This window comes from Tarenaya hassleriana, unplaced genomic scaffold (assembly GCF_000463585.1).
Source record: "Tarenaya hassleriana unplaced genomic scaffold, ASM46358v1 Cleome7, whole genome shotgun sequence".
NCBI lineage: Eukaryota > Viridiplantae > Streptophyta > Magnoliopsida > Brassicales > Cleomaceae > Tarenaya > Tarenaya hassleriana.
In genome coordinates this window covers 4,907,469-4,930,849 of record NW_010969548.1, presented here as the reverse complement: position 1 = coordinate 4,930,849, position 23,381 = coordinate 4,907,469, and the positions used below count along the sequence as shown (strand labels likewise).

The window sequence follows — 23,381 nt, the reverse complement described above, 5'->3', positions numbered from 1 at the left end:
GAAGGAAGAAAAACCCACTTCGCCATCCTCCATCGGACGGTCCACATTGCTCCGATTTTCTGGTCGCCGGAGAAAGGAGGGAATTATAATTTTAACGTTAAAGCTTCAAACGGTCCAAATTCAAAGAAAAAACTGCAGAATCTTTAAAGGTAAAACGATTAAAGATCGTTGCTTCTTTTTTCTTTATTGCGTTTGAATTTTCAAGTTCCGTTATATCATTTGTTTTCTCTGATTCTGTGTTTTTATATTTACACGCAAGAAAGCTAAAAGTCCGCCTTGTTCACCTCCGAGGTTTTCTTTAGTTCGCTCTCTTCTTACCTCCGCACGCCAAACGGCTTCTGCTTTTTTGCTTTTTGTTTTTTGTTCCTACTTTAATGTTCTCGTCCTTGAAATTTCACTATCCAAACCCAAAAGATTCTCCCGGTTCAAATCTCAGATTCCGGATTCCAAACTTTCCTGATAAATTACAACCGAAGCTTCATACTTCCACAACGTTGCCGTGCTCTTTCCTCCTAAGAGCTGAGACTAAGAGATTGAGCGTTCCAACGCAGTCTTCCACAAAGATGGAGACTTTGTCGAGTTCCGATGAGAACTACGAAGTGGGTTGTCGTCAATCGCCTCGTTCCATCGACCCAAGTGACCAGTCTGCCTCGGGAACTCCCGTTTCCTCGACGGTGAGCTCAGATTCCTTTGTGTGTCCTCGGACATGTTCAGAGACCTCAGGCTTTTCAGACAACATAGATGATACCAACAGCTTCTGCAGTGAACCTTCTCCTTCTGATTGGCCTGTCCTCACCAAATCCAAGTCCGAAACTTACAGTGGGTCAGAAACAGAAATGAAATTGCAGAAGAAGGTGTTGGATGTGAATCTTGCAATTCAAGGAATTGCAGAACCAGGTGCTGTTCTCTCTCTCTCTCTCCCCCCTCTGCAAACTTTTAGGAGCTAAAATGGATTCCGGGGTTTATGCAGAACTGGACATGATGAAGGAAAGGTTCGCAAAGCTTCTGCTTGGGGAAGATATGTCAGGAAGTGGAAAAGGGGTTTGCTCTGCAGTGACAATCTCAAACGCCATAACCAACCTTTACGGTACACGAGCTTTCGGGTTTGAGTCAATATTTACGTTGTCCATCGAGTTTGTGCTGTATCTTCTGATTCATCTATTTTGATGTCACAGCTACTGTTTTTGGACAGAATCTGAGGTTAGAGCCGTTGGATCCGGAGAAAAAGGCATTGTGGAAGAGAGAAATGAACTGTCTTCTCTCTGTATGTGACTACATAGTCGAGCTTATTCCAAGGTCACAGAGTCTAAGCAATGGAGCCACTATTGAGGTGAACTTTCTTGGTTTCTTATAAATTGTTTTTTTTCTTCCAATTTTGGTGAAAGTTTGATATGAACTTCATCTAAAAACTGAAGGCCATGAAAGAAATTGGTGCATGCTGTCTAATACAAGAAACAACTTTTGTGATCTGTGTCTTTCAGGTGATGGAGAACAGACCAAGATCAGACATACACATCAACTTGCCTGCACTGAGAAAACTAGATTCCATGCTGATAGTAAGATCCCTGAAAATAAGAAAGAGCGAGATGAGCTCTCAAACATGTCCCCTGTTTTGGCTCTTTGGACTAATATTGATTCAGAAATATCAACTTAAATTACAAGTGGACTCTGTAATTGCCGTGCTGCAGAAAAAAACTCAAGTCTTCTTTTATCTTCGTCTTCTGCAGGAGACGTTGGACAGTTTCCAGGATACAGAGTTTTGGTACGCAGAAGAAGGCAGCTTATCAATGAAGTCAGTGCGTTCTGCCACCGGATCATTCAGGAAAGTTATTGTTCAAAGGAAGGAAGAGAAATGGTGGTTGCCGGTTCCGCTGGTTCCATCAGAAGGTTTGTCTGAGAAAGCAAGGAAGCATCTGAAGAACAGGAGAGATTGCACCAACCAGATTCACAAAGCCGCCATGGCTATCAACAGCAGCATTCTGGGGGAGATGGACATTCCAGAATCTTACATGGCAGCTCTTCCAAAGGTCGTCTTTAAACAAACAGAAGATATTTTACTGTTGTACTCATCAAGAAGATAAATTTTGACGAATTCCGAAACCATTTGGTTCCAATGCAGTGATCGTTTTGATTTTTTGTTCATCAAGAAACTCAGACGCTTTGAATTTTCATGTCCACAGAACGGTAGGGCCAGTATTGGAGATTCAATCTACCGTTACATGAGCAGCGGAGAAAAGTTCTACCCCGAACAACTCCTTGATCGTCTCAACATGGCATCTGAACACGAAGCGCTTCAGCTAGCAGATCGAATAGAGGTTTCCATGTACACATGGAGACGCAAAGCATGTCTGAGTAACTCCAAATCCTCGTGGAACATGGTGAAAGATCTCATGTCAGGCACATACCACCCAGACAAGAACTACATTTTGGCAGAGAGGGCAGACACTCTACTCTTCTGCTTGAAACAGCGTTTCCCAGAGATGGCTCAGACATCACTAGACATATGCAAGATTCAGTACAACAAGGTAAACACGTGGTTAAAGTCGTCGACTTTTATCGAGATAAGCATTGCCCAGTATCATATTAGAGATAACAAATTCCGGGTTTCCGATATCTTTTGTCTACAGGATGTGGGAAGAGCAGTGTTGGAGAGCTATTCAAGAGTTCTTGAAGGATTGGCTTTCAACATAGTTGCTTGGATTGATGATGTCCTTTACGTTGACAAGAGCATGAGAGGTGAAGAAGTATAGAAACCAGATACGTTAACTTTTGAGATATTATGTCTCTGTTTCTATCTTGTAAATCAGGTGGATGTCAACCAAAATCTGGAATGGCATATGCATAAAAAAAAGAAGAAAATACCGAAATTTTTTCAAACCTCTGACCAGAAATAGCCAAGTATTTTCAGGGGCGAAAACCACTACACATTGGATCAGGGATTTACAGGGGCCACAAGATCAGCATAAAGCTACGAACTTTACTATCCACCGGAGTCCATGAATATCTAGACATTATGAACGCGTGACGCGAAAACCAAGGCCAACTCTCCGAATTATACAAGTTGTTGTTCGGGAAGGAAGTAAAGATGGGATCAATAAGGAATGAAAACGGAGATACATATAGTTCTCGGGATCAGTTTACATAATAAATTGAACTGAGCAAGAACCGGAACCCAATTAATTATCCCTATATATATAATATACACATGGAGGGCTGCGACCGAACGCAAAGGGTTAGAAGTTAAAATACACGCTCTCACTTGGCCAGAACCAGACCGTCAAGGACTGTCCGACGATGCACAGGCAGACAGACCGCCAAAGACTCCTGCGGCTCCAAACCTTCTCAAACCCCTCAAAAAAATGATTGCCGCAAGATACAAATACAGATGACGCTTCTTTCACCGAACATCCATGCTTTTTGCTGTGTTGGTCTCTCTCTCTCTCCAGGTTCTTTGTGTGTGGTCAAAAGTATAAAGGAATCCAAACAGCTCGAATCAGCAGTCCTCGTCCATGGAACCAGCGTAAGTCAGCTCAGTCCGTCTGACCCTCATTGCACCTCTCAGCCAACTGGCTGCTCTTAGATTGGTGTGGTCGCTGTTTGATATACCTGACCCTGTCCCTGTCCCTGTGCCTGTTCCATCTTCAATAAGCATCCACGGGTCTATGTCTGTGCTGTCCAGTTCTTGTTGCTTCAGTTTTGAATGGGCTGTGTTTCCAGTTTTTGGAATGGGAGTTATATTTGAAGAAGCTCCTGGGGTGGATGCTGAAGGGCGCTGAAGCAGCGAGAGTGCGGTAGCAGGAACAGCAAGCGGCTGGCATGAGATATAACACCGTGGTGACGGGAGAAGAATTGGCATCGCAGCTTGGATTCGCCACCTTACAGCATCTGGCAACTGCATCCTCTCCAGCTCATTCTGCATTGGTGTCAACGATAAATGAATTTTATCATCAATCAAGGACATGAATTTTAGGTTCAATGATAAAGTGACAGACCTGCAAACTCTCAGCTACATCACGATCAAACGGAGCAAAATCTTTGGAAGATTCAATTAGGAGCTTTGAGGCTGGCCTTGGGTTAAGCCAACGGGGCTGGTGATTGCTTAATAGCCCATGCAATAAAAACAGAAGCCGGTCAAATAAGGCTTCACTGGAACAATCCGACATTGTCATAGCCATAGCGGGAGGATCTACCCTTGATTCTGCATCTGTACTTGAGAGGTTACTACTACAGTATAAGCGAGGAGTGGAATCTTCATAAACTACTTGGCTTCCTAGCAGCCGTATTATAGTGGACCCAAGTGTCTGTCTTGTGCTTCGACTTGAAGTCTCCCTGAAACGTTTGTCATACATGAAAATTGGCTTAAAACTCTGTTTAGTACAGGGAAAATGAACACAGGAAGAGCTGGTTTAATATAAAATGAAACAACAAAGACCAGACATTACCCCCACATGAGATTTAATCAGAGAAGCACGAAAACAAGTTAATAGAGAAACATGCAGTAGCTGTCTCATAGAAGCAAACAAAAAAAGAAGAAGAAACAGTACCGGCAAATGACAGGCAGTAATCTCAGTAGAAATTGCAACCGCAACGATATAGAGGCCCTCAACGCTGCAGGGGAAGATGGCAAACTCTCGGGAGTTGATAGTTTCTTTGGAATACTGGGACTGCTACTACTACCTCGTATCCCCTTTCGGGTGGTACCTGCTTTATTTGAAGGCACTTCAGACACAGAAGAAATGGTTCCCGGTTGCTTGGTTGAACAACGGCTAGCTGAACTTATCAGCTGTTCAATTTGGCTAAACTGCTTCATCAGCTCATTGAGAAATGCACTCCGAGATGCATCGGAGCTATGATCTATGCATGGAAGAACCATCTGCACAAAAGCCCTCTCTGTTGTTATTTCATGGCTGAGACTGGGATCCTTGTCAGACGTCTTTGTTGAATCCATTCCTTCTTCAACCACTTCTCCCTCTTCAATAGCAGCAGTAATTTCCGACTTCTTTTTCTTCTCTGCCTTATGTGCCATAGAAGGAGCACCACTGGAGTTGCCCCAACCCCAACCCCAAGGCTTCTGACACTGGGGTGGTTTGGTGTGATACTTTCCTCTCTCAACAATTGAAACCAGTTTCTGTCTGATAGTTTTTCGGCCGAAAACAGCATCCTGACCAAGGAGGACCCATTCCGCCTGCTTCAACATCGAATCCTCCACCCACCTCCCTAAAAGATGAACCAACTCTGAGAAAAGCGGTACAGCTTCAGGTCTAACCAATAACCTTGTGAGAATGATTTCAATAAAGGTTTTCTCATGCTCAGAAGCATCAGTCGTTTCAGAGGTAGGACAGGATGATCGTATGGCCTCTGCCAAAGACATGTCATGGTTTTCAAGTTTATCGATCAGTGCTTGCTCGTTCAGAAGTAGCCTGAGTTCAACCCATTGCCAGTTAAACTTTGCAGGTTGCAGGGAATCTAGTACGGACATGAGCTTGTCTTGAAGCTTCGTTCCATTTCCCTGATGCCTGGTTTTTCCTTCACTGCCTCCTCCACCTCCCTGTGAATAAACAGAGGCTGGAATCCTAGAATCGATTATGGCATTCAGGAAAAGACGTGCACGGAGAGGAACAAATGCTACTGATTTCAAGTTCATGTCAAAACCATTCAACTCTATCACCGATGCAAACTCAGCATCAGTGGGATCAGCAACGATAAGATCATAGAGTTCTCGGGTGTCTCTCAAGCACATATCCTGAAAAGGATGGTGTTTTATCGCATCATTGATGGCCATTGTCAAAGACTGATAAAGCCGGTGTGTGTCTTCATGAATGCTGGAGTTACTGATCAGAACAAATGGCCTCCACAGAACAAAGGCTAAAATGGCATAAGCAGGCGGAAAGACAAAATTTAGCGGAAGCATACGTTGCATATGCGATATGGCCACTACCGAAGGCTCACCCACAAGTTCCAAAACAAGCCCTTCAGAAACAGTTCTGCAATTACCAACAAGGAGTCTGAACCAATGCACATAAACTTCAATGGAGTTTTCCACTTTAAAGGCTCCAATAGATCGGGCACTGCCATTAGAACTTGATTTCGTACTCCTTACAAACTGAACAAAATCTAGACGTTCCCTTAGTCTCAGAAGACCCACCATCCTCTCAAGAGTTATAACACCATGGATGATAGCTCCAACCACGAGGGCAGAAACAGCTGCGGTGATTTTTGTTGCTCTGTTGAAGGCTATTTTGCTGGTATTGTTCATCATTTCATTTGCAGGGTTTGCATTTGAATCATGAGATTCAGGAGATGACTGATACTGACTCCGGGTAGCCTTTCCTGTCGTGGGGGCAAAGACCCCAGCAAGAGCTGTGGAACTTTCTGTCGCAAGTGCTATTTCAAATACTCGGCGTTGACGCTCTCCAAGAGTTTCCTTGAGAAGGCAAAGGCATGTTATATGGATATGAAGGATGTATCTAGCAATATTGGATGATGAATGATTCTGATTGTAGTTATAACCAACAGAGAAATCTGAAATCCTCGAAATGGTAGAGCCTGCACTATTTATGATAGCAGAAACAGCTGAGGAAACCAGCGAGGGATCGCCCTCTTGGGCTGCACCACCCGTCTGTCTAATGCAATCCAATAATCCAACTATAATTCTTTGAGCAAACTGATATCCATCATCGACATATTTCTCCGCAAGAGCATCTTTCATCATACCAGAACCTACGAGCTTTGTGAAACAGTGAGAGGCCTCATCAGTATGCCGTCGCACCACATCTCGCATTGCCAAACCCACTCTTGAAAGTCGGGTAACACTTATTTTTTGACGTAAATAGTCATCAGGATTATCTATTCCCACTGGAACCCCGAGGGGAATTCCATACTCCCCATCTGACCGTGTATGATCAAGTTCAGATAGAAGCCTCTTATCACATGTTACTTTGAAGTTCTTTTGCCATTCCACTACACTGGCAAGACTCCCATATCTTTTCAGAAGAGACCGAGCATAAACCAAGGCTGCTGAACTCGAAAGTTTTGCATTACTAGGCGTAATTGCTGCAGCACGGGATGTTAGGGCCGACAAAGCCTCGGGAACAAGATCTGACGCCAGAAGAATATTTTCGTACCTGAAAGAAGTTGATGACACACTACTCAATTCGCTAGAGCAATGGACAGACTGGCATTGCACACGTTACAAACTAGAAAGCAAACGATGGCAGCAGATACAAGTAAAGGAAAAAAAGGTAATTCATGGAAAAAGACAGAAACATAATCATTCCTGTAGATTGGTTGGCAACTAGATGTTCAGGCTTGTCTAAAAACACGACAGCAGAAACAATAAAACATATATCCTAAAGTAAACACTCTTTTCTTTAATTTGTAACGAGTTACGAAAGTCACCTTCGAAGTGATGATACCAAAAACGCTTCGCCCACTTCGCATGCATGGTTCTCAACATTTTTCGGTACAATGAGAAGATTCCTCCCACCCTGAATGGTGAAACTTGGGCTAATGCTGGTTTTCGGCAACAGCCAAAGAAGAAATCTGACAGCTGAAACCAAATCAAGAGAGGTGTCCATCAGATGTATTATGGCAGATAACTCATCCTCGCCAAGCTTCCACCTCGCTGAGCTCCTCTCCTCAACAGGAACACCACCTCTATTGAACTGCCCAACTGTCACAATATTCTTCTCGGTCTCTTCAAGAAGTTGCCGAACTATGGCTGCCAACCAAACAGTAATTGACCTCTTCTCAACAAACCGAAGCTGTTTCAAAGAGTTTCCAATGGACACAACATCCACACTGGCAGAAGTTCTGAACACATCATGATTTTCGCCATCCACGTTAGGGCCATGAGGACAGCATACTTTACTATCACAGACATGACTCGTTGAGGCACCCTGGCTACCTTCAATCCTCGCAGCTTGTAGCTGAGCCAGCGACTGCGTTTTACGCACAGTCTTCTGCCTACCCTTTGTTACTTGCTTAATTGAATTTGCTGGTGGTGGATCAACTTTCAAACAAGTCTCTAATGTACTCGAGCCCTTCCTCATCCACCAGTAGTTATCTTCTTCATCTGATGCTACTGGCGAATGTCCTTTGATGCATGAGCTCTTCTCCTCGTTCAGTTTGGGTTTCTTCGCTCTACTACCATTTTCAAACCCTTGTGTAGCTTCGGCTTGATCCATCTTGCTACAAAAAGATCCTCCAGATCTCTTAACACTGCCTTGAGAATCATCCGGCACAGATTCTGTCATACCAGATGACATATCTGGAAAATGCAGTAAAGCAGATATTAACTCCTTTATTTCTTCAATGTCCACACAGCTTTTGGTCATCATGCCCTTAGTTGTCCTCGACAAACCAACTGAAGCAGAATAATGACGATTATGCTTTAAACTCTGATCTTGCAGAACCACACTATCCATATATTTATTCCTATCAACATGCAGCTCTCGCAAAAGAAGACGCCGTTCATTAGAAAAGGTTTTCACAGCTTCAGTGAGCTTAGCACCTCCTAAGATTCGTGCTTCCTCCAAGGTATCACGGACGAAAACCCCAGGTAGCTGCTTCAATATTCGGTGATGTCTCATTCTCTTTTCTAGTCCAACAACAGATCGAATTGCATCAATCATCCCGCTCACTATTAGCTGTCTCGCATATGCTATGGGATAGAAGATGCCCGAACGTATAAGTTCAAAAACGAGCAGTTGGAGGGGTTTCCCTCCTCGGCCGTGTACCTCATGCTGATCAATCCAACAAACTACAATATCGTGCAAAGGACCTGGGCTTTCCAATACATCTGTCGAGCAGCGAAGAAAAATGTTACGCCGGTTCTTCCGGTGCGACCTAGATTCCGCACCCAAAATCTTTTTTTTCAATAGCTGGATAACTAAATACACCCGAGAATAGTCTTTTCTACCCGTGAACTTGATATCCTTAGGCATGCCAGACTGAAAATCTCTAAAATCACATGTCGCCCATTCAAGAAGGAAAAAGACGGAGCAAACAAAGGATGGATTCATGGACCCAATCCATCTGAGGGATGATCTTAAGCATGGGCTGACTTCAGCAATCCAGGCCTCATCAGCAGCTCCATTAGAGAGGTCTTCAAAGAGGTGACCATAAGCAGTTCCAATATCTCCATCCGAGAGAGCCTTATCCAAGGCCTGAACCGCTTTAGCCACATTATGACGAGGATAACCAGAACTCGCAACCTTTGCAAGATCATTGGCACTTCTTTGGATGATTGAGATGATATAATCAAAAGAAAGGAATTCAAACCGTGAATCAATGCTTCTACCCTGCAACTGAGAAGACACTTCCGAAAAACCACTTTTCAGCTTTTCCAAATTCTCATATGCCTTTGAGGCAAAAATCACGTCATTAGGTCCGTATGCTGCTACTGAAGGAGGGATAGGAAAGCAATCCGAAGCAACGAATGTATCGGGCACAGCAAGTATCAAGTAGCGGACCATCTCAATTAGAGCAGAAAGAGTATATGCTCTTCGAGAATTATCAACAAGATCAGAACCCCCAGGAGCAGGTTCCTGGATGAATCGGACAGCAATTGCCACAAGGCTCTGTATGTAGGTCTGTGAAAGTACAATGCTTTCTAAAATTCCATATACAATAGGCAGTAGCAATTGCAGAATTTCAAAGACTTCCTGTTCCTGAAACAAAGCAAATGGGACAATCAGAAGGCAAAAGAAAGAGAAAAATCCATCTTTGAACCATAGAAACCGAAAGTATAATTCAGAGTACTTACATGAAGAAGTTTCAGAACCCAATCGATGATGAGATTAGGAATAAGAAGCCCTTCTGCATGGTGCCACTGGAGGAGGCGCACCATATACCACCATTTAAAATGTAGAGATGGCTCCTTACCATCAGGAGCAGCTCCAGAGGCTGGACTAATCTTCTGCACTGATCCCGCCGTATAGAGCATCTGTGGTGTCCTATCTTTTGTGTGCTGAGTAGGATATGAGTTATTCCGTGCCAAAAGTTCATCCAAGAGGTATTGCAAATAATCAATAACATCTTTCGTCCACAGCTCACAACGAGCAGACTGTGTCTTGTCAGGTCGCACCTGCAAAATGGAAGCGCAAAATGGTACCCTCCACCACTAAAATAAACCAATTGAAGATGGTCAACCTATGATGGCATACTCTACCTGATTAAGATAGGTCACTTTCACAAACCAAGTAGCTCTCAATAATGGGACATTGTTCCTTATAAGGACTTCAAATAAGGATTTTCTCCTATATCCATGTGGAACATTATCAGCCAAAGAGCGTAGTCGTTTGTGCTGCTGTGATAAACCCTGAAAAAATGATAGCAAGAAATCCCTAAGACCCAAGAAAGGATTTCTTTAGTCTTAGACTTCTAGTCGCTATTCGCTAAGTAAACACATTTCACGAGGAATAGGCTACCGTACGCTGGGTTCATCTAAACTGAATAGTGTTAACAAACATGGATTAACACTGCATCACTAAGGATTCTCAGATTTTAGTACCTCAACCCATTTTTTTCTTGCCTCCTCCCCACAATGTCTTTGTTCTGGAAATCCAGGCTTACATAAAAGCGAACCAGAGAGAGGTACCCCATAAACCTGGCCAGCCTGCCAAAAAAAAGGGTAAGAGTGAGTCCACACAAGCTATAGAATTTAAAATTTTGATTGGGATTAAAGTCAGAGAACCTCTAATACTACCTTGCGCTTTAGCGTACGAGATTCATTAATAGCCCTAAGACATTTTCTGACAGCCTGAAAATAACAGAAATACCATAGCAGGTAAACAGACGAACTCTAAAGAGAGCAAGAGATAAGAATGAAAAAGGAATGTTTGTATACCTCTTTGCACTTTAGGACAACAGGCTTTGAAAAATTGTGAACTTGGCTCAATGTAATCTCTTTAGCCTCCTATATCCGTAGCACATAATAAACTCGAATTAAAAGGACACAAATGAACGAAAAGAAAATGATGAAACATTTGGTACATAAAGCCTCACAAGCTGTTTGCAACCCAACCCATGGAACTGACAAATCTTAGACCAAAGGTAGAATAAACTATTACTAACATTCCTACAAAGCACCTAAGAATGTTCAGCCTCAGTAGAACAGCTCACACCTATTTCTCATCCTGGTCATTTATAGATCTAGGATGAGACAAATATATACATATATATATATATACTGTATATGTGAAAAAAATATTAGTTGAGATTTTGCAGAGCCGAGGTTGCATTGATTTGGAAGGACAATCAAATTTGAATGATTGGAGGAACGCACCTCAAGTCCCTCAACAGTTTCCTTGTATCCAAACTGTACATACTCTTTGGTCAGATTCTCCTCAGGGGAATCAGATGTCGGAGGATGAAAATCTGGTGGCCCTAGTCTGTGATGTTACGAGGCAAAAGTAAAACCTCTAGCAAAGTACAAGTAAATCAAGAATGGAGATGAATGGCCAACTTACTGCACCAACACACTCCCCATTGCATAAATCATAAGGCAATATAACATAAAGAGTAGGCTCCCTAGCATATAACACAAACCGACCCGGTTGTAAAGGAGAAGACTGTGAACACAAACTGACAAAACACAAATGGGTGCAGCTGAAAACTAAACCAATGGTGGTAAAGTCACAGAGGAATTACCTGGAATTCAGGCCATTCTTTTCACACTTCAACTTGTAGGGTGTTAACGGGGGAGACCTCCTGCAGCAAAACAGTACAAAAGATGTCACTGAGTGTATAATCAACATATAAACCACTGTATAGCTTCATTCTAACAACATCCCTGGAATTTAAAGAGTGGTTTCCAATTGAAGAGGCATCAGCTCGTCCTGTGTCCCTAGCGGATGCACCACCTATCGCATTATTGTTGACTGCACTAGTGCAGCTGGCAGCATGATACCTTTGCATATCTCCAAACTATAGCCGGCATACTGGTACTAACATCAACCCACCAGAATAAATCCTAAACCTAAATCACATTCTAGTACCATAAGGAATTTTTTTTCATGGACTTTCACTTTGATTTTGCATTCTCCCCTTGCAGTACAAAATAATGTATTCATGGTCAGAAGCCCATCGATAGAAGTAAACCGTCGAATGTAGAATCGCCCAGTCTCAAAATTAACAACAGATGCCAATGCAAGCAGGTCTTGACTTGTTAGAAGACCTAGCACTGGAACAGTAAGGACAGTATCATAATAAGAATATGGTATCATAAGAAAGAAAAAAAAAACAGGAATGAGGAGATTTAAGATACATCCAATCGATTTTATTTTAACTTTAATATGACCTCCAAGGGCTTGACAAGGCTCGGCTCTGATTCTTCGGTAACAGGAGAAAACATTACATATGAAATCCAGTTGGTTGAAATCACATCACAGTTAGATTCTAAAGAAGAGCTCACGAATGTCCTAAAACCTAATCCATCTAACTAGGTATGGCATTCCCCTCCAAGATGCAACACTTCGACTGAAATTCAAAACATAACGAGAAGCAGATCAACTATCTTAACTATTTTTCATCCCTGAGCACATGATATAATGACAAACAAAGACGGACTTGAGTAAATAACGCAATCAAGAAAACAGATAGAAACAAAGATCATCAGGGTAGAATAAATTATCGAGAACCAGAATAGTGAGGCAGACATGAAAGTTTGGAAGTTCAAATTTATGAAGTAAAAAAAAAAACTGAAAAGAGGGTTTATGGATCATTATACCAAACATTGCTATTCACAATTCACATCACACAAAACGGCTAGCTAGCTAACATAAAAGACGAAAAAACGATCAAAGTAGAAAGCTTTAGAACAACGAATCCAAACAGAAGCCGAATAAATGATCTCAAACGACATCGTTCACCGGAATCGAGCTATCAAACAATCACCATAATCCAATTGCCAAATCGAAGGAAGAAAACATAAACTAGGGTTTCTAATAGACAACTAACCGTCAGGAGCTCATTTCCCAGATGACCCACAATCCGGTTCTGAAACCCGAACCAAAGCTAGGGTTTTGACAACAAATACTGCGAATTCGAGCCCAACCCTGATGGGGCAAACTCAAAGAACCGGAGATTCTCCGAACCAAGGGAGAGATGATAACTAAGCAGGAAGAAAGTTACGAACTTTGAAGAAATCGGGCTCCCTGTAGGAAAATTTAGAGAGAAAAAGGCAAGAGATTCAGAGAGGGAACGCGGTATACAAAAACAAGAAAGCCCAGAAGAAGAAGAGCCTCGGATTTCGGGAACTTTGACTGTTTTCCCCTCTTCTGCACTTTTTCTTAGGTGATGACGAACGAATGTTGCTGTGTAAATCTTTTTGGATATTGGTTTACGTAATTTGGGTCAGTATTGTTTCCGTGCTGAAGGAAGAGAGACGAAGCAACAACGGCAAGAAGAAGAGCAGCAAGAAACTCGTCGATCGATCCCAATTCCCAACTAACGCGCATCGCTCTGGTAAGAAAATCTTAACCTTTAGGCAAATATTACCCGTTTTGCCCATCGCATGTTGTCCCATAAGTTTCGTATGTATGGGGGCTTAATGGTAAAAATACCTAATAAGAGTGTAGCGTGAACATGATGGTGGCGGATACGAGGGTTTTCTACTCGGTTTTCTTGACTCTACCGAGGAAGACCCTGGTGGTTGGCTCTCTTCAAGACATGCCTGTAGAAGAACCATATTAGAAAAAGATTTTCAAGCCTTTAAGTTGCTTCTTATCAAAATTCACATAGGAAACCATATTCAAGCTGTGGTCCAGGAATTAAGTGCCTGTTTCGAGATTTCACATTCCTTCAGCCCACCATGATCTTCAACTATGAAAATGCCATCAACAATCTGGTTGCTCTTGTACATGGATGGGCTATCTTGGCCAGATAACACGCTGGAGTTTGCATCCTCTTCCTCTGGAGTTCTTTCAATTTCTTCGTCAATTATGACATCTTCTGCAGAATCTCGAAGAATGATGGCTTATTTTGACATTTACAGTATTCCCAATATTATTTGTTCGCTGTTTGTCAGAATGAACAAGAAAACTCGACAATGGGAAAAAATAAACGAGAACAAAGTATCAGTACCTGAAGAAATTTTGTCTTCCATTTGAGTTTCATCCTCTTTATCAACATTTTCTTCAGTAAGTTCACTAGTGGCTGGTTGAAGAGACTCGATACAACTGTCAGGGTTGTTAAAATGGTGCAGCTGAAGTTCAGCATTTTCCATGGCATGACCTGGTGGGCTCTCATAAGATTCTTTCTTGTTTCCTTCAGGGAAAGAAACGGATTGATTTGTGAATGTATTTCAACGAGGAGGGAAACATAACATTGATATTCTATATTGTTGTTGTTGTCAACTGTCTTAGTTATGAAATTTTTTAAATATTTTTAAAACCCAACAACGTACTTATATATATATATATATAATAAAAGTACGTACTTATTTGGATGCCGAAAGAAATACGATATCCAAATATACCTATAGATTCCCAACTAGTTTACGCAGTCCATGCATATGGTGCGAACATGGACGTATATGTATTCTCTAAGCCTGCTCAGTGTCTAATTTCCGAAATTCCTGACGGGTAAAAATGGGATCCACGAGCGGTGAGGAAATAGAGTTTTCCTTCTTTCCTTTCGTTTGTATATATATCGTTGCTTGGAATATAAGGACTGCATTTTTTTCGTACAGTAGCGTATGTTAATTGTATCTTTCTATGTGGGAATATCAGTAATATAAGGCCTATTCAAATACATTATTACATATCCGAGCCCGAGGCATGTGGTTTCCCCCTGTTTTTGACCACAAAAAGTCAAACCGGAGGAGAGCACAGCATAACCTAAACCACATGGCAAATGCTGAAGACTAATAAGTGAGACAACAAAAAGAAAGAAGGAAAAAAGAAACCCAAGAAGAACATCTCTCTCTCTATCACACACACACACACAGAGACACACAGACAAAGAAATCTTACATGTCCTGAAAAGAGGCAGAATGCTCTCTGTCTCTGAAGGTGGATTTTGAAGTGACCCACATCAAGCAAGAACCTTTATGGGTCTTGATCTCCACTCGCTCTCTCGGTTTGTTTCAGCCACCTGCTCTAGCCGTTATTATTGGTGTAATGTAATGTTGGAGCGTTCTGTGCTCATGAAGTTAGCAATGACAGTGCTGAAGAGGAGCTTGCCCTTATCCTCGCCCGGGACTAGATTCAACAAGGGTTGTGAGTAGACGTAAAATTCTTGTTCATCTCTATGGGACGGGGAGGACACTTTCGTCGTCCTTTACCTCGGCCAGAACCAGGGTTTCATCAGTGTTCATACAGTTGAGTATGAGTTCTTCTAGTAATTCATTGAGAATCAGTTCGCCAGTCTCAGTGCCAATGCTGTCAGTGTCCTCTCTGGTATCTAACCAGTTTCCAGCTCTAGCCATGTCTTTCCTGACTATTTGTTCTAATGCACGAGGAAGTGGTAACTGTAGAAGATTCCAATAAACCGCTTCTTGAACCTCATGAATGATGCTTTTGACGCTAGAGAAGACTCGGGTTCTGGGTTTATAGAACGAAACCCATGGAGGACAACTGCAGAAATCCAAGAGAACTTCATTGATGCAGTCAAAGAGCAGCTCATGATCAGAACAGAGCTGGTTTGGATAGAACAGTACGTTGCTGATCAACACTGGTTCCAGAAGTTGATCTGAAGTTTGCGACTTCAGATACAGCTCTTCCCAATCCGAGTCTACTGCATCCAAAACGGCTTTGACATACTTAAACACCAGATCTTTGTCATCCTTTACAGTTTTCACACAGTTCTCTTGATTTCCAGCTGCAGAATCATTTTCTTCGAATTGGATACAATATGGTTGCACTAGTGCTTCACCTGAATCATTAGAGATGAATCAATGTAGGCTCGTGATGAAGACCTGACTACCAGTATACAAGCCCAGCAGGTATTTGATCGTTCTTACATACCTGAGCATGACCGCATTCTTGCCGGGCTTATATCATCTTCAACGAACAACGGCTCAAGAACAGAAACGGGACTTGACCACTCTGGCAAATCAAGAGCACTTGATTTGGGTTCCTCAGTTTTAGCTAAAGAGTTAGACAGTGACTCTACCGAGGAAGACCCTGGTGGTTGGCTCTCTTCAAGACATGCCTGTAGAAGAACCATATTAGAAAAAGATTTTCAAGCCTTTAAGTTGCTTCTTATCAAAATTCACATAGGAAACCATATTCAAGCTGTGGTCCAGGAATTAAGTGCCTGTTTCGAGATTTCACATTCCTTCAGCCCACCATGATCTTCAACTATGAAAATGCCATCAACAATCTGGTTGCTCTTGTACATGGATGGGCTATCTTGGCCAGATAACACGCTGGAGTTTGCATCCTCTTCCTCTGGAGTTCTTTCAATTTCTTCGTCAATTATGACATCTTCTGCAGAATCTCGAAGAATGATGGCTTATTTTGACATTTACAGTATTCCCAATATTATTTGTTCGCTGTTTGTCAGAATGAACAAGAAAACTCGACAATGGGAAAAAATAAACGAGAACAAAGTATCAGTACCTGAAGAAATTTTGTCTTCCATTTGAGTTTCATCCTCTTTATCAACATTTTCTTCAGTAAGTTCACTAGTGGCTGGTTGAAGAGACTCGATACAACTGTCAGGGTTGTTAAAATGGTGCAGCTGAAGTTCAGCATTTTCCATGGCATGACCTGGTGGGCTCTCATAAGATTCTTTCTTGTTTCCTTCAACACTTGGGAAATCCGCCGAAGCAGATCTCCTATGCACAGTTGAAGATATTTGCTTTTGTCTTCTTCCTGGGCTGCCATGAGGAGACAAATATTCAGGAAGAGAGAGTATCCTTCCGAGGGTTCTCTGAATCTGTTTATTTGTTGAGGTCGGATCCGGATCTCCATTGTTCAACATCTCCGACAGATGTTTCTTGGCCTCGATATAAATATTAGACACCCTTTGCTTTTTGTCAACCTTCTCATGTTTTTGTAAAACTTTAGGTGGTTTCTTTTCAGTCATTGAAGGCCTTGCCATCCGTTCAATAAAGAAATGATCTTTAGTTGGCACACTCTTCCGAAACCCCTCTCCAGATCTGCCATCACGTGGCGGTACCTGATGCTCCTTTCTGATTGCTTGTTTCAGCTTCCTCTTGATCTCAGAGAGAAAGAAATGTGAACTGATCCTTTCATTTTGCACCTTGTTTCTCATCAGAGTTGGTCCAGGTGGTGGACTGTGATTATTCTCCCTTTCTGGACTTAACAAGCTCGCTGGTCCGGGCTTCAGAATGATGATTCTCTCTGAAGATTCACATTCGTTATGATTAAATCTTTCTTGTCTGTCCTTCAGTCTGAAAAGGCTAGACTGTTTCTTACCAGCTGGCGAATTGGATTGCTCTGATGCATTGGATTTCTCAAACAAAGTTGGATTTTCTTCTTCTTTGTCACTTTGACGGTTTTGTAAATCTTGAACATCTCTTGGCACAAGTAAATCTGGATCTTGCAAAAGCTTGAGAAACAATTCCTCATCTGAACCCAGGATCTGAAACACTTCCATCAAATCTTTAGATGTAAGGATTTCACTATCTTCTCTGGGACGGGTGCCGTGTAAAAGCTTCTGACTAATTAAAAACTTGACCAGTTCCCTCAGTCTTTCTTTATAGTCTTCGTGACTCTGGTTCAGCTTCTTTTTCTTCATGCGGCTTCTATTTCTGTGATGAATCTCACAACAAAACTCTTCGATCATATTGTCAATGTCAAGACTGCTCATAGACTGACGATGCTTCTGATTACTACAACTAACATCAAGCTCTGCATTGTCAAAGACATTTATGTGGCCAAAGTTGCTGCAGCTTTTCCCACGAGTCTTGTTTATTCTCCTTTGGTTCTTCCTTCTACAGCTTTCTATCTCAGAGTCTGATACCTGTCCTTCACAATTGTCCCTCTCCTTTATTTCTCTGTCAATGAACAGCTCTTGTTCTATAAGTTTCTTCACACTTGGCTTGATAACCGTTATCGTGACATTTCTTTCTCCACCAACCTTAAACAGAAAGAAACCACCAGATCAGTTTAGATAAGAGCTTGAGACCGCTGAATTTTCACTTTTTCTCGGAAAACAAGATTGAAAAACTCACAACGGTTTCTTGAGAACCCTTGTCGCAACATTCAGGCTTGTCAGGCTCATCGTTCCTAGGATTTCCTGAAGCTGGAAACACAACCGTCAAACAATCATTTCAAATCCAACACAACAGAAATGATGAAGATGGGGAAACTTAGACCTGTGTTCTTTCCAGAAACACGTTTGGTTCCATCCCTTCGGTCTACCAGCAGCTTATGTGCATACCGTCCATGGCGGAAATTAAACATACTGATAAATCCCGACATGCAGCCTAACTGATCTCTTTCATGCCGGGCAGCACGTCGTTGAATTTTCTTTGCCATGGTTTTTTATGACATTCAGTTTAGTATTTTCCTTTTCTAATTTTTCCCTCTTTTATCGACTTGAGTAGAGCCTGTAAGAACAAAGAAAAATTATCCAAGTGTGACGGATAAATAAAATAGCTATGAACCAGGGAACATCACCTAGAATTATAAATACGAGCTCAGATTGACAAAAGAGAAGTCAGGAACATGGTACTCATGGATGAATTCTTAACTGTCACAGACCCTTCAGAAACAATCAACAGAGAAATGCAAAAAAAAATTCCCAATGAGACTTACTAGGAAAGGTAAAAAGAAATCCTTGCGAGACACTGCAGTGGCACTCTTCGGCAAGAAAAACTAACTTGACAAGTAAAGGATCCAGTACCCCAGTCCGAAGCAAACTCCTAAAATCTAACCATTTTTAATCTATAGGTAATGGTGATTAGGAAAATATTTGTTACCAAATGCAAGAAAGAAACACAAACTTGGGATCTCCGTACATATGGACATACACAAAGAGAAACGCCCAAATGAGTCCACTGCAAAGATGCCAAAACTAGTGTAGCAAATCTGATTACTTTCCCTTTGAAAGGGACCACAGAAAAAAATACAAGCAATAAAAAGACGTTTAAAGGAGTACCTAAAATTCTTCTGACATCCTTTGATTCCAAACTTCCAAGAAAAGGAACAGTGGTTGTAGCTGTAACTGGTCAATACATATGTATGTACATATGTATATGGATAAAAAGATTCCAAGGTAAGTAAGAAAAGAAGAACAAAACCCTAGAAATCTAAAAGCTGTTGCGCCAAAACTAATGCTCAAGCTATTTCGAAAGCTTTCTTTTGATGCCAAGACACAAAGATGATCTCTTTCCACCTCAAGAGACCCTGAACCAGCGCCAAGCTTTAGCCAGCGATGAAACGGGGAAGGGATGAAAAAGAAATTGATATTTCTTTGAAGCCAAGGTGTGAAAGAAGACGTCAAAAGTTAAGCTAAGCAAATGAATCCCTGAAGCATGATTCAAGCTTGTAAACTTCAAACAGAGGACAAGCATATAACTCTTATGTTGGAATCTTCAGCCATATTGTTGATCTGACAACTTTTCCAGGTTTGGGAAGCTTTGGGATCGTGGGATGATTTTGGGGGAAAGGCAAAAGCGTTTATTTTGGAAACAGAAAAAAAAAACATATAGCTTCAGTTTCTAGAGTTCATGAAAAATCCAGAGGGAAAAAAACTATTAGTAGGAAGAGATCTCCGTTGAGAAAAACTCAGAGATCTAATGTCAAAAAATGATTCAACAAAAAATTTCTACTGTTCAACATTCAAATAGGGAAAAGAATACTCCTTTTTTCTATGGTGGGCATCTATCTTTTGACAAGAACAGAGAGAGAGGAAGAAGTAAAAGTTGAAGCTTTATTACAATTTTACAACCACAATGGCGTTGGTCTTGGCTCCACAGAGAAAAAGGAAGAACACAGTTTGGAAAATCTTTCACATGGGCCCATCTCTCTCTAGAGAGAGAGAGAGAGAGAGAGAGAGAGAGAGAGAGAGAGAGGCTTTGCAGAGAAGAAAAGTCTATGCTCTGCAGATTTCAACAGCCACCATCATCAACCTCACCAGTAACCTCTCTCTCTAGCTCTGAAATTGAGAGATGGCACCGAGGAGGCTGCATGATGATTGGAGCTGCTGAAGGAGGGGGGAAATGAAATGAACAGTGGGAGAGTAAACATAACCAAAATGCGAGGGGTCGAAATGCAAATGTTGCAAAATACTAAAGGGGAAGAAACTGTAATTAAATCGAACCGCTGTTGCGGTTCTAGGGAATGGATCACACGTAACTATTAAACATACCAATATTCTCACACGCTTAGGAAATGGATTACACGTAACCATTAAAAACACAACATATTCTCACATGCTTAATCGATCGACCACTTCTCTAATCCGTGAAAACTCACCACGTAAAGAACTCTCTAGTACTCAAATCACTATATTACATATGATTGAAAAACGTTACATGATCTATATATTTTTTAAAGTTTTTTTAATATCATAACATTGGAACGTAAAGTATTTGAATAATAGTAATACTTTCGCATATTTAAAAAATTATTTCCAAAACCAAACTCCTAAATATTAAGGGGTAAAAACAAATATAATTAGATGTCATTAAAGAAAGAAAAGGTCCACAAGAGACAATAATTTGATCGCTTTGTCTGATTCATAGGTGGCATCAAAGCAAAAAGCAAAACGATATGTTAAATCAAAATCAACCGACATTGGCCACGAGCTCTTTTGGGTTTGTTTCAAGCAAATAACTAAATGCCTTGATTGTATTTTAGTTGGGACCATAATGTATACACGTTCATAAAAATGCGCGTGTGTGTGTATGTAGTAGTGCATGTGTAAATCTTCACAAATAAGAATCTACCACGGAGTTCGTAAATTTGGAACCTACCGACCGACAAAACTGATATGGACATATGACTAGATGGCCTTTAAGAATGTTAGCAGTGACATGCTACGTGAGGTTCACAGTGAAGCAAAAACCTAGACCTAAATAAATACTTCTATAAACAAAATAAAATTAAATCCTTATATTAAAAAAATAACATTTTAAAAGAATTATTTAATTGATACCAAAAAATTTTTAACAAAAACATTTGTATTTCACGGATTTTAAATTGAATTTTGAGACACGAGAGAGTCAATCAAATATCTTTGGTCCGCCTAACTTCCTTGCCCTCTAAACTCTATTCCGTTACGTAACCAAACGAGAGACTCGGGGATTGGTACAAAGTGAAGTGATTCTTGCGTCTCATCATATATCATCTCCCAAAAAATCTGTTCCCGTGAAGACCCCTAAATTCTATTATGACTCATATCTAGAACTTGATTCTAGTGCCAATGATACCAACCATCATACTGAACCTACGAGTTCATTTTCTCACAAATATATATATATATAGAGAGAGATGAACCTCATTGTAATACCCCGATTCCCGAATAATTTATTTAAATTAACTCCGAGAATAAAATAGGGTAAGACAAGTCTAAAATATAAGGTGATTGGCATAAGATTCGAACTAAGGGATCAACGGGACTCGAACGCGTCGAAAACGACGAAAAAACAGTACAGAACGGACGGACCAGAAGGTGGAACGGACGGACTGCCGTTCGCCAAGCGAGACTGCCCGTTCGCGAAGCGGAACGGACGGACCAGAAGGTAGAACGGACGGACTGCCCGTTCGCAAAGCGGAACGGACGGACCAGCAGGTAGAACGGACGGACTGCACGTTCGCGAAGCGGAACGGACGGTCCAACACCAGAACGGACGGTCTGAGGGTTTGGGAAAAAGTCGCCGAAAATCCTGACTTTCTTCCATTTTCGGCCGCGATTTTCTCGCGACACACCGACCCCACGCGTGAACGAACACCACCCAGACGCAGTGGACGACACCCTCTGGCCCTCCTACCCTATCCCTAGCTCCTATGGCGGCGTTAGAGGTCGATTTAACCGGCTCCAACAGGTGAAGATCACCATTCTGTAACCCAGAACCTGTTCTTCGAAAACAGAGAAAAATAGAGAGATTCAGGGAGATTTGAGGCGGAGCAAGTTCGGGAAATCAAAGTAGGACATCCCAAGGAGGTTCTTGGAAAGTTTCACAACCAAAGACGGCCTGAAGAACACACACGAGCTCGGACAAAAACGCACAGCACTTGAATCCGAGGTGAGTGGTTCGGATTGAGTTTGAGAGATTCTATTTTCATGATTTATGGTGTAGACTAGTGATTCTGCAAGAGTTAAGCACCTAGGGATGTTAAGTATTGAGTGAGTAGCGATTAGATCTTAAATCCGATCAGAATTTGGGCAAAAATGGTGAAAAATCGGACTGAAATCGTGAGGAAGACGAAGTTCTGGGTCCCAGACCGTCCGGTCTACGGACGTAGACCGTCCGTTCTGGGACTCAGCAGAACGAACGTGTAGAAACAAACTAGAACGACTGATCCCACAGAACTCGGAACGTCCGGTCTAGAAAATAACTGAGAACGGACGGTCTGGTTAACTAGAACGCCCGTTCTGGACCTTATAAAACGGACGGTCCGAAGAAAACCAGATTGTTCGCTCTATCCTCGTGGAACGGACGTTCTGCCCTGTAGAACGGACGGTCTGCCTGTAGAACGGACGGTCTAGGCACTTTGACGGAGCGTGTTGGCCGCAACCCCGACTATAGACTCAAATGGATTAAACGGTGATACGGTGAAAAATGGTATTTAAACGAAATAGGATAAAATAAGGATGAACGAACGAAAAAAAAAAAGAGAGGTAAAAGTAAATAGAAGAAAGGAATTAAACCGAATGGGCACGAAGGGTAAATTTAAGAGAAGTACTCGAAATTTGCGATTTAGAAATAACGGATAAATAATTATGGTGATGCATGTGATTGAATGATTAAGGCACCCCGTACTTAGTACCGGTTGACGGCGTGAGTCAGTGCTAGTACGGGGATGTGCGGATTTGGAATCAGTGCCGGTTGACGAACTTGGAGTCAGCACTGGATGTTGTGTGGTTTCGATAATAGTACCGGTTGACGAACTTGGAGTCAGTACTATTACCGAAATGGAATACCAGTACCGGTTGACGATGTGGAGTCAGTACTGGTATGGTTGGGTGGACGTTTCTGGAACGGTACCGGTTGACGAACTTGGAGTCAGTACCGTTAAGGAAATGTATAGTGAAGCCAGTACCGGTTGACGGCGTGGAGTCAGTACTGGTGGATCTGAGTGGTCGTCTTTATGATAGTACCGGTTGACGGCGTGGAGTCAGTACTATTATAGGGAAGCAGGGTAAAGTCTAGTACCGGTAGACGAATTGAGTCAGTACTAGATGATACCGAAAGGAACGGTACCTGATAGTGCCGGTGGACGACTTGAGTCAGTACTATC

At 41.9% G+C, this 23,381-nt stretch overlaps 3 protein-coding genes across 6 annotated transcripts; 1 reads left to right on the top strand and 2 right to left on the bottom strand.

Annotated features, from left to right (window-relative positions):
• Positions 1-61: 61 nt before the first annotated feature.
• Positions 62-3,313, top strand: LOC104801438 (rop guanine nucleotide exchange factor 3). 2 transcript variants are annotated; one of them, XM_010524714.2, is made up of 8 exons: positions 62-149; positions 437-897; positions 971-1,087; positions 1,176-1,330; positions 1,482-1,556; positions 1,728-2,027; positions 2,181-2,525; positions 2,628-3,313. In XM_010524714.2, the coding sequence occupies exons 2-8, from the start codon at positions 564-566 to the stop codon at positions 2,748-2,750; spliced, it is 1,449 nt and encodes a 482-aa protein (XP_010523016.1). In that variant the 5' UTR covers positions 62-149; positions 437-563; the 3' UTR covers positions 2,751-3,313. The 2 variants fall into 2 exon arrangements, with proteins under 2 accessions (XP_010523016.1, XP_010523015.1); XM_010524713.2 differs by lacking the exon at positions 62-149 and having other exon boundaries at positions 219-897.
• On the bottom strand, positions 3,078-13,470 carry LOC104801439 (mediator of RNA polymerase II transcription subunit 12). The gene is made up of 13 exons (XM_010524715.1): positions 12,961-13,470; positions 11,795-12,184; positions 11,653-11,712; positions 11,288-11,393; positions 10,850-10,918; positions 10,709-10,762; positions 10,514-10,618; positions 10,172-10,321; positions 9,767-10,087; positions 7,399-9,671; positions 4,545-7,124; positions 3,993-4,329; positions 3,078-3,913 (listed from the first exon to the last, which is right to left on the bottom strand). Exons 2-13 carry the CDS (start codon positions 11,917-11,919, stop codon positions 3,494-3,496), a joined length of 6,600 nt encoding a protein of 2,199 aa, XP_010523017.1. The 5' UTR covers positions 11,920-12,184; positions 12,961-13,470; the 3' UTR covers positions 3,078-3,493.
• A 1,229-nt stretch (positions 13,471-14,699) lies between these two features.
• LOC104801437 lies at positions 14,700-20,197 on the bottom strand. Of its 3 annotated transcripts, XM_010524709.2 has the most exons (8): positions 19,856-20,196; positions 19,075-19,140; positions 18,290-18,523; positions 18,146-18,216; positions 16,566-18,051; positions 16,261-16,433; positions 15,969-16,155; positions 14,700-15,876 (listed from the first exon to the last, which is right to left on the bottom strand). In XM_010524709.2, exons 3-8 carry the CDS (start codon positions 18,450-18,452, stop codon positions 15,251-15,253), a joined length of 2,706 nt encoding a protein of 901 aa, XP_010523011.1. In that variant the 5' UTR covers positions 18,453-18,523; positions 19,075-19,140; positions 19,856-20,196; the 3' UTR covers positions 14,700-15,250. The 3 variants fall into 3 exon arrangements, with proteins under 3 accessions (XP_010523011.1, XP_010523014.1, XP_010523012.1); XM_010524712.2 differs by having other exon boundaries at positions 18,146-18,210; positions 19,075-20,197; XM_010524710.2 differs by lacking the exons at positions 19,075-19,140; positions 19,856-20,196 and adding an exon at positions 18,732-18,995.
• Positions 20,198-23,381: the final 3,184 nt, after the last annotated feature.

Coding starts and splice junctions, on each gene's coding strand:
- LOC104801438 (XM_010524713.2), top strand. CDS start 375: ATGTTCTCGTCCTTGAAATTTCACTATCCAAACCCAAAAGATTCTCCC. Junction 1,331..1,481: donor GCAATGGAGCCACTATTGAG/GTGAACTTTCTT, acceptor TGTGTCTTTCAG/GTGATGGAGAACAGACCAAG. Junction 2,028..2,180: donor ACATGGCAGCTCTTCCAAAG/GTCGTCTTTAAA, acceptor TCATGTCCACAG/AACGGTAGGGCCAGTATTGG.
- LOC104801439 (XM_010524715.1), bottom strand. CDS start 11,919: ATGCAAAGGTATCATGCTGCCAGCTGCACTAGTGCAGTCAACAATAAT. Junction 10,088..10,171: donor AAGTGACCTATCTTAATCAG/GTAGAGTATGCC, acceptor TCCATTTTGCAG/GTGCGACCTGACAAGACACA. Junction 7,125..7,398: donor TTGGTATCATCACTTCGAAG/GTGACTTTCGTA, acceptor AACTTCTTTCAG/GTACGAAAATATTCTTCTGG.
- LOC104801437 (XM_010524709.2), bottom strand. CDS start 18,452: ATGGCAAAGAAAATTCAACGACGTGCTGCCCGGCATGAAAGAGATCAG. Junction 16,434..16,565: donor GGAAGACAAAATTTCTTCAG/GTACTGATACTT, acceptor GAGATTCTGCAG/AAGATGTCATAATTGACGAA. Junction 15,877..15,968: donor AAGAATGCGGTCATGCTCAG/GTATGTAAGAAC, acceptor CTAATGATTCAG/GTGAAGCACTAGTGCAACCA.